Source organism: Salvelinus alpinus, chromosome 7, assembly GCF_045679555.1.
Source record: "Salvelinus alpinus chromosome 7, SLU_Salpinus.1, whole genome shotgun sequence".
Taxonomy (NCBI): domain Eukaryota; kingdom Metazoa; phylum Chordata; class Actinopteri; order Salmoniformes; family Salmonidae; genus Salvelinus; species Salvelinus alpinus.
In genome coordinates this window covers 53,291,323-53,301,517 of record NC_092092.1, presented here as the reverse complement: position 1 = coordinate 53,301,517, position 10,195 = coordinate 53,291,323, and the positions used below count along the sequence as shown (strand labels likewise).

The 10,195-nt window shown below is 39.7% G+C and overlaps 1 protein-coding gene across 2 annotated transcripts in view; it reads left to right on the top strand.

Moving 5' to 3' along the window:
- The window catches only part of LOC139581183 (complexin-1-like), a 40,425-nt gene extending 30,440 nt beyond the window's left edge, over window positions 1-9,985 (top strand). For both annotated transcript variants that reach the window (XM_071410671.1, XM_071410672.1), the window contains exons 3-4: window positions 3,079-3,257; window positions 5,955-9,985. In XM_071410671.1, the coding sequence (XP_071266772.1) occupies window positions 3,079-3,257; window positions 5,955-6,152 (377 nt within the window). In that variant the 3' untranslated portion in view covers window positions 6,153-9,985. The remainder of the gene's footprint in view (window positions 1-3,078; window positions 3,258-5,954) is intronic.
- Window positions 9,986-10,195: the final 210 nt, after the last annotated feature.

The following is a 10,195-nucleotide window of genomic DNA, read 5'->3' as shown; positions in this document are numbered from 1 at the left end:
GAGAAATCATGTTTTGTCGCAGACCAGGGTTTCCATGTAATTTTTCTGGTTTATTACCACAGCCATGGGCCAGGAAAGGGCCATCATGTGTGAAATAAATTCGAACTACAGCGTTGCACACACAGATATGAGAATACCATGACAAAATAATGTATTTAGAGTGAAATTTGACTGAGAACTTGTTGCTGTGTGAAACATTGGCATGCGTATTTGAGGCAGACAGGCCTCAAACAGTCAGTAGATAATACTGTGTGCGAGTTGGAAACATCTCCCCAGGCTACTGGCAACCATGGAGAGAGTTCACTCAAATGATTGGTTCCACACACACTAGAGGGAAATTACTGACAGCGGCTCCTACTGTACCTTGTAGAGACGTTCAAGAAATGGTTTAGACTTTTGCTTATTCTGACCTTGAGTGAAAATATTAGTTAGTGTAAAATAATTTGTTCCCTTAATGCTTTTTTTTGGTCCTTTGTAGAATCATCTTTGTAGAAGTCACTGCAATGAGTCTGCTCTTCAGCAGAGCTTATCACGGCCTTGCCTGTCACTAGTTCTCCCAAAGTAACCATTTTGTACAGCTGCAAATTAATAACATTATAAGGGTTTTGTAGAAAGGTACATTAAATAGTTGTATTGTCTTTTTCAGCTTTGTATTCAGCTAGCTTCCACATGGCCTACATTTAAAGACACAATATCTCACATGATGATGTGCAAGTAGAGATACTGATGCTCTAACTTTAAGCATCAGCTGTCTGAGCAGCTTACCGATCACTGTACCTGTACACAGCCAATCGGTAAATAGCACACCCGACCACCTCATTCCCATATTTTTACCCTCCCTCTTGCTCTTTTGCACCCCAGTATCTCTACTTGCACATCATCATCTGCACTTCTATCACTCCAGTGTTAATGCTAAATTGTAATTATTTTCGGCTCTAGGGCCTATTTATTGCCTTTACCTCCCTACTCTTCTACATTTGCACACACTGTACATAGATTTTTCTATTTTTCCTTTATTTTGTGTTATTGACTGTACGTTTGTTTATGTGTAACTCTGTTGTTTTTGTCGCACTGCTTTGCTTTATCTTGGCCAGGTCGCGGTTGTAAATGAGAGCTTGTTCTCAACTGGCCTACCTGGTTAAATAAAGGTGAAATAAAAAATAAATAAAATAAAAAATATAACATCACATCCCACTCATACTACAATATAGTAATATAGTGGAAGATAGACAGACCATCATTGTAACTGGAAGTGTCTCAAGATTACAATATTATAGGTGGGGGAGGGGGATTGTGCAATTTTAAACAGATTACAAATCTACTGTACCTTGTCTCCAATACTAAGGAGTGAAACTTCATTCCATTCCCCCCTATTTCACCCCCGTAAACATTGGTGTTCAATGGCGCATTATAAGACATCCACTGTTAAGACTGTTGCTTTGTGAGATGTCAACATATCCTAGCCCTAGCCGTTTGTTTGCTATGCTAACTCGCTAATGTAACACCAAACAGAAATGCGTTTATTAATTAGAGGTCCTCTTGTCAGGACGAGGTATTGTAGCTTTGCCTAACTCCCACTTGCCAGTATCAGAATGCAAAGTGGAGAGTAGCCAGCGACCCCCAAGGTCATGGCGGGCAATCGCTCATCAATTTCGGGTGGAGACCAGATGGCCGTGTGTTTGGCTTCCTCCTCTGGAGAGCTGGATGCAGCCTGGCTTGTTGGAACTTTGCACAGATTGGATCAAGACAGAGGGGCAAATGCTGAAAGAGTAAGCCTTTTGGACGGGGAAAGGCTCGTAAAGGATGGGCTGTGGTGGAGCCATCTCCACCGCATCTTTATCCGCCATCCGGTTGGCCCAGTCCTCATTAAAATCCATTTCCAGTTAGTCGGGCCTGAGAGGTGTGGTGTGTCAGGGAGTCTGAGTATCCATGGGCAGCTGGGAGAGAGAGAGAGCACTGGCATGCCTCCAGCTGTTGGGGGAGAGGAGGTGAAGCTTCCGGACTGAATACACAATGTCTCATTCATCGACATGCTCTGTGTCAGACCTCATTGTGAGGGGAATGCATATTGGAGCGGCCCTCAGCAGTCTGACTCTATACAGGGCTTAATCTCTCTCTAAATGTAGGATGGGGGCTTTTACAAGTTTAAAAGTTATGTAGACATTCTATAATCTATTATTCATGGGAGTGTTTAGCTGAAGTATGATGTCTTGATTTTAGATAAATACACAAGCATCCTTCTCAGAGACATTAAAAAGGGACAAAAGTAGATTTCGTTTCGCAGGCTAAGCACACTGCTTGATTATGATGTGTACTTTTTTTTTTTTAATTGGGAAAACTTGTGCATGGCCCAGATGTGATCTATATGACTTTGCCTGCCACCACTAACGAATACTTCAGCCAAATCTCTGCATAGAGTAAACCACTAGATGTTAATGAACTCCCCTCCTCTCCATTTATAATAACCATCTGCCCATGTCTCATCATTTCTGAACGAGTTATTGTCATCACATTCTCTTGTCCTCCCCAACATGTCGACATATGAAAATGTCCATCTGCTTGGTCAATGCAGAGCTTGTATAAGCAATTCATCTCTGAGGGAAGGCCTATTCAATTGGTTCTTGGCAACTCTGTCCAGCCTCTTTTCACTGAATAAAAGTGAGCCAATGAATCACCCAAGAGCTATTTCTCCGTAATAACATTCAGTTGTCTATCATATATAAGAAGCCATGCCAGGGGTCGAGATCAATGGGAGAATGTTTTTTCTATTACTGTATCTTCGTATAATCAGCCACCTCCAAATCCTACCACAGAACTCCAAACCATAAAAAATCCCTTTGCTCTCAGGTCTTGACCCACTGTCCAGTTGGAACATTTGTGCGTGGCTCAGCCTCTGACAGAGATAGTCATGGCCAAAGAAACCAACACAAAGCCCATCAAAAGGAAGAGGAGATTATTTTTTATTGGGTTCACGTTCAGGCTGGTCACTTCTTGTTTCCTCTGTTGTTCAGTACTGTGGGTTCCCTCATAACAGACTCATGACTGACATTTCTTCCCCCCTTTCATTCACCTCTAAAGGAGCCACCAAAGACATGGGGAAAATGTTGGGTGGGGAAGAGGCTGAGAAGGACCCTGATGCGGAGAAAAAGGAGGAGGAAAGACAAGAGGCACTTCGGCAACAGGAGGAGGAGAGGAAGGCAAAATATGCAAAAATGGAATCGGAGAGAGAAAACGTCCGACAGGGCATCAGGGATAAGGTAAAAATGTCATCATGTTGAACGATGAATCTTATGCAAATAGCTTCAACCCCGTTGCACGGTTCATACTCACATGTGATTGCCTCCCGATGCAAAACTCGTGCATGCATTATCATAATGTAAAGCCGCTGTGTGTGTTTATGTGTGTGTCTGACTGTCTGTCTGTCTGTGCATAACCAAACAACGCACTATGCTTGTCAAATTCCTATTTGATCATTACTTCTCGCTGTCATCCAATGTTGAGAATATGGCAGCTTGGTTCAGTAGTGGTGTCTTTTGAACCAGGTAGGAGAAGCTTGACTTGATATAACCTCAAAGAAACTTACTTTAGTGTTGGAAAATCCTGAGGGCCCTCGTTTTGGTCCAGCAGAAAAAGACAGAAATTACAGTGCAGCTTCAGCAAACGTTGGAAACCGAAGACTGTGGAAGACTTTTTTGTGTGACCCTGAATAAGAGAGAGCAGGAATAAGAGTCCAACACAAGGGAGCTAAAGCAGTGAAATGGCATCGGGCTTTAAAACCAGAATGTTAACAGACTTTGTTTTCTGAGAAATGTACCTTAACTTCCAACATAAAAGATGTGATCAGTCTTTAAACCAGACTTAAAGGTTTCCTCGATGTATGGAATCTGTAAATATTACTAAGCATGGAGTAATGCGTGGATCATCACCCGCTGTGAGATAACCAACTTCCTATTTGATGCCGATCAATTGCTATGCAAAGAGATCCATGTTATGCAAAGAGAGAGGGCTAAAGACGCAGCGTCTTATTGGCGGCACTGGCACCCAGCGGGCCTCATTTACACCAGGATTAAGACTGCATCTCCATGTTCCGCTCCACAACGTGACTGAAATGCACCAACATCTCTGTTGATCTTCTCCAACATGCACAACCACTATTGGCATCAGCAAAAAGCTACGGCTCCTCCAGTAACTTCTGGCAAGCTAGCGCTGCCTCTATTGTGTATTGTGTAAAGCAGTGAGGAATTGAGTGAGCTTATTTCATTTGTCAAGCCTCAAAGATGAGAGAACGCTTTTTCTAGGAGGCCTAACATGAAAGAATCATGAAAACTGAGCTAATTCATATTGGCAGATAAAATATGATCAGTCTGATGAATTTTAATTAATGTCTTACACACTTTTGATTTGTGTAATCATGACAAAAGGAGGCAAAACATAATCATTAGCATTAGCAAAGCCAACACCTCGTTTGGTCGTCTTTCCTTCCAGTTCTCTGCTGCCAGGGACTGGAACAAATTGAAAAATCGCTGAAGCTGGAGACTTACATTGCCCTCACTAACTTTAAACATCAGCTATGTGAGCAGCTAACCGATCGCTGCAGCTGTACATAGTCCATCTGTAAATAGCCCACCCAATCTAACTACCTCATCCCCATATTGTTTATATTTCCTTTGTTGCTCTTTTGAACACATCACTACTTACACACCATCATCTGCTCATCATCATCTGCTCATCTATCACTCCAGTGTTAATCTGCTAATTTGTAATTACTTTGCTACTATGGCCTATTTATTGCCATACCTCCTCATGCCATTTGCACACACTGTATATAGACGTTCTTTTTTTCTATTGTGTTATTGACTGTACGCTTGTTTATTCCATTTGTAACTCTGTGTTGTTGTTTCTGTTGCACTGCTTTGCTTTATCTTGACCAGGTCGCAGTTGTAAATGAGAACTTGTTCTCAACTAGCTTACCTGGATAAATAAAGGTGAAATAAAAAATACAAAAATCAAAACAATTTCAGTACGCCTTAGACAGTACTGAGAGCACTCCCCGCCTTCCCCTTTCTTTGAGTCCCCGTTCACAAACCATATCCTCTCTGTGGCTAAAAAAGACGAGATCCATCCTCCTTTAAGATATTTACTGTCTGAGAATCACATGAATTTATGCTTGGGAGAGTTGCAAAGGGCTCACAGGAGAGTCCCAACTCATCTTTCGCATCCGTGCCCTAGGATGTTCCATCAGTCAGGCAGTCTACATGTACTCCCCTCCTCAGCATCTGGCAGTAACTCACCAGGAGCTCTCCCAACCAGAGGTCTACTATAGAGGCCAAATCCTTGCTCGCTTAGTGGGAGGCTAACCTGGCTGATCTCAGAGAAAGCACTCCTGTTTTGATCATACTGTGCACTATAATAGGCTCTCTTGTTGTATATCACGGTGATTGATTGGTTAATGGCTTGATTGGTTGATTGATTGTTATTTACTGTCCTGCAAGAGGAAATTATTTCCACTTTCCATAATGTGTTTTACACTGCTTGATCAAAGACAAGAGAATGTTGAGATATTTTCTAACAATAATGGGTACATACAACCATTAAGATATGTTGTCTATTATTCTTTATTCTTTCATTCTTTGAAAGGGGCAGGGCATAAGATCTTTGTATTACTATGCAAATTGTTGAAGGAGGCAAGGTTGAGTGCCAGACGTCTCAATGCCAAGTAGGTCTACATTATGTGTAATCCAGGGTAGGCTGAGTGGACTTTCCCTGTAATTCTCTATCATAAAATCTACTATTAATGTATTATTATGAGTAGTACGTTGTCACGGTGAGGTGCACAAAACTTTACTGAGACTGAAGAGAAACCGACATTTGATAGAAATCACTAAAGTGCATGTGTGAAGTGAAGTTGACATTTGTTGCCTAAAGTGGACGCCTTTGTTTGTTTGCTGTTCCAGTACGGCATCAAGAAGAAGGAGGAGAAGGAAGCCGAGGCCCAGGCTGCTTTGGATCAGGCAGCAGAGGGGAGTCTTACCCGCCCCAAGAAGGCCGTCCCAGCCGGCTGTGGTGATGAGGAGGAGGAAGAGGAAAGTATCATGGACACGGTCATGAAATTCCTCCCTGGTCCATTTATGGATATGTTCAATAAAAAGTAACAGTGTTGGCGGTATCAGATTGTTAACCTTCCAACATACATAACCAAGGCCACCACCCCAACCAACCGTTCTTCACCCATACATCCCCGTTTCTAAGAGCCCTGGATTTGATCAGCGCACCATAATATTTGTCCTTAACTTAAATGATCTAATCTATCCATGTGTTACATTGTCTTGTTTGGAAGGAAGACCACTGATTGGTGACACCATGACGTGATGTATGAACCTGTGTAACATCTGCATAGATCCAACACCTTAACTTAAAGACAAAATTTGATGCCAGGTTTTCAAGGTGTCCAGGCCTTAGAATGTGATCTGACAAACTATAATCCACCATTTTTGTTTGTAAATAATAGCCTCTGGATTAAAATGAATATATGTGAGTACCAGAAAATATATAAAGAGTATAAGCCATAATTTAAACATTTAAGACATTCTCCAAATCAGATAAACATTTGATTAGATTTAGCTGTTTTGTTCTTGATGAAATTGATACATCCATGTAGTTTTTATTGGTTCTTCATTGATCATTTTAATACTGTTCTCTGTCCCAAAACATTCATAGGTTTTAATGTTGAAAATTATACTGGTAATTGTAACAATGTTGTAAACCATAAAGAAAATGGATCATTCATTCAGCAACAAATGTTTTTCAAGCATGCCGTTGATAGATTTTGTGGAGTACAGTACATTTACAAATCCCATTACATTTGGTATGATTAAGTGAAATACATTCATATTTAAGGCAATAACTCTGGTTTTCAATTTTGTTTCGATGACACTACTATGTACAGTAGGCTGTACATAGACATCCTAACTGTTCTTCCTTGAGGTGATAGATGTCCTCGATAAAAATGCTCAACAAAAAAACAATGATACACCTGTGCTAAAAATATAAACCCATAGTTGTTGCGAACTCGATCTGCTTGGCTCATAAACAGTAGGACTTGTGAGAATCAAATCCAGAAAATACAATTGGACGTAGAGGGCTATATGTTAACTATTCTAATTTCCATATCTGTAAATAGATTTACTAGATGTACTTATAGTTTTGTCAACCACAACTATGTTGTGAACACACTTTATGTGAACAGACAGTGACAATGGTGCAATATATTGTTCGAAATGAAGTTGTCCTGTGTCCGTTGGTTAACTAAAGGGAGTGCAATCCCGAATCAGCAAAAACAGACAATCTTCATTGTTATGTGTTGAGCTTAATACATGTTGTGTGTTTGTGTATAGACACAACGTTGTCTGATTAGTAACGGCGAAGCATATGACTTCAGTCCGAAGTGTTTCATTTTGCCAAGTAGGGAAAGAGGTGGAGGATTTGTTTCATGTAGGGTGTTTTATCGCATTGATCATTTCAACCAGTACGAGTCATTGTCTCTCAGTGGGATTTGGTTTGTGGTTCTTCCATACCATGAATTTGTGTTCTAAACTCTACAGAGATTGCAGGACAAGATCGTTTTTGCTAATAACTTGAGAGGCATGCACACACCATAGGAAACCGTTGTCCTCCGATAAGTTCTTCTATATGTTGTCAATTTTTTTCCCCAGAGGTCAATATGTACATTTCCCCAGACGTTTCTGTCATTCAGTTGTACCACAGAACTCCAAATGTTTAAAGTTCTTTCATCCCTTTCCTTCAATTTCTTAATTTAAAATGAATTAAGCTGTAGTGTACATTCCAAATATTTCAGACATTCCATAGGGCCTGCGCAGGCTTCATAGGGTCTTGGACAACAAATATGACAAATATGATTTTGTCGTTAGTATGAAGAGAATGGCTTTGATGCTCTTCTGTAACTGTGGGGATTTATTTTCTTGTGTTGAGGTAGATACAACACATGACCAAGTAAATGTCAATAGCTATCTAGCCTGCCATGTACAGAAAAAAAGTCCAACATGTAATCAAAGAGAAAGACAAAATGCGCTATAGCAGCTAGCTAACTTATAGAGTGCTGGCTAACAGATAGATTGTTAAGCCTTTATTTTGGCAGTGAACAAGCTAGCTAGCTAGCTAGCATTTGTAAATGATGCACAATCCGAGTAACCGTTTGCTTTCAGTGCCATTGTAATTTGCTTACAAACCAATGGATGTTGAGTGTACTAGACAAGTATCAAGCCGTTTACCGATGGCATTTGTGAAACTGCCACTGTTTATATCAGCCCAGTGTTGATGCTAGTTAGATTCAAGATTAGCCTTTAGAAACCTGCCAAGTGTGATTCTGGGGCCTGTAGTAGCTGTGAAATAGAGAAGAAAAATCTGCATGATGTAAAACCTAGCTACATAGTATGCTCTCAAACCTTCATGCCAATTGCCTACAAAGTTTGTAGCTAGACATATGAAAGACACAACATTAAGGTCATTTATAGAGCACATTCATTGAACTTCCTGTGATTTTTATGTACTTGTGAACTGCCTTCAGCCTCTAATTTATCAATGTGGTAAAACGTGGCTGATTAACGACCAATACTTGTTGATATTATACAATTATACCACTTCTCTTTATTAGTCATTGGCACATGCATGCATGCATCGACAGCCTTCAATTAATCATTGACATGTTTTCTTCTATTAAAAACCAAAGAATAGTCTTGTTAATGATAGACTGTCTCACCAAGTTCATATTTTACATTTCTTTATGTCATGTTTTGTTAATTGAAATTCTCAGGTATTCTAGCTTTTCTTTTGTACGTTTTTACCCATTACATTTTGTAGTGTTCATGTAATGACCACAACATATTTTGAAAATGTAGTATTTCATTATTAGCGACCAAGCACATAGCATCTTTCATCTACGAGGATAATGGATAGATAGCATCTGGTTTGCCCCTTGTCCATAAATACAAAGCTACTGTAACTGCCCATCCCAACAAGGTTTTCCAGCAATTTACAGTCTGAAATTCTGTCAAAGTTCCAGATTTGCTTCTTGGAACATATTGTAGAACATTATTCAATTCCGAAAGTGCTCACCTTTTAACTACAAAATGGCATCACTGCCTTATGGTCATCATCACCTAATTACTCCACATTGCGCAAAAAAAAAATAGCCACTTATTGGCCACTGCCTGAAGAAACAAGTCACATGTCTAATAAAAATGTGTTAGCGATTCTATGGTTGCGTTTACACAGGCAGCCCAATACAATTTTTTTCCCCCGATAATTGATCTTTTGACCAATCAGATCAATTCTGAAAAAAATCTGATGTGAAGAGGTCTGATGTGATTGGTTAAAAGACCAATTTGTTGAAAAAAATATCAGAATTGGTCTGCCTGTGTAGATGCAACCTAATATACACCATGTCAGATTATAAAGTTAAACCATAACTTTTCAAGTTAAACCATTCTTTCATTTCAACTCTCAATTAACCATCGATATGATAAAAACTGCCTGACAAAAATGCCACTTAAAATATTCCATTGTTGTGACTTGAATGTAACTGTCTGATGTTTCTATCGTCGCATAGTCTTTGACTGTTTAACTGTGTTGAGAAGATGCTTATTCTGGTGCAGTTTTATGTCTGTATCATTCCTGTTTACGTCCACTGGTGGTTGTTCTTCGAGAAATCTGTATCTTTTGTATTTTTTGTATTGTAAAATCTTCTCACCCTTCTCTCTCTCTCTATTTGTTGACAATTGTATGCATGCTTATGGTGTGCGATGTAGGCAAGGTTGTTAAGATAATTGTTTGTGTCTTCTGTGTTGAAAAGCTCCACCTGACAGCCTCGCTGCATGCCATTTCAGGCTGATCTTTTAGTCTCTGTAACATTCCAGCCAAAATGGAATCACCGCACACTCTGAGAATAAAGTGATTTCATATAATTGTTCATTGTCTTGTGTTTCTAATGGTTCACTGTATATCATAATTCTCATAAATAATTCAAAAGCAATGCAGTGATATTATAGGGGAATGAGGCATACAATATTTTTTAGAACAGCAGAAGAAGACAAAATTCCAAAACCTCAATATGAAATTATTCTCGTCTTATTTTGAGTAAAGCAACTACATTACGTTTGCAGACAACAATGTATCACTT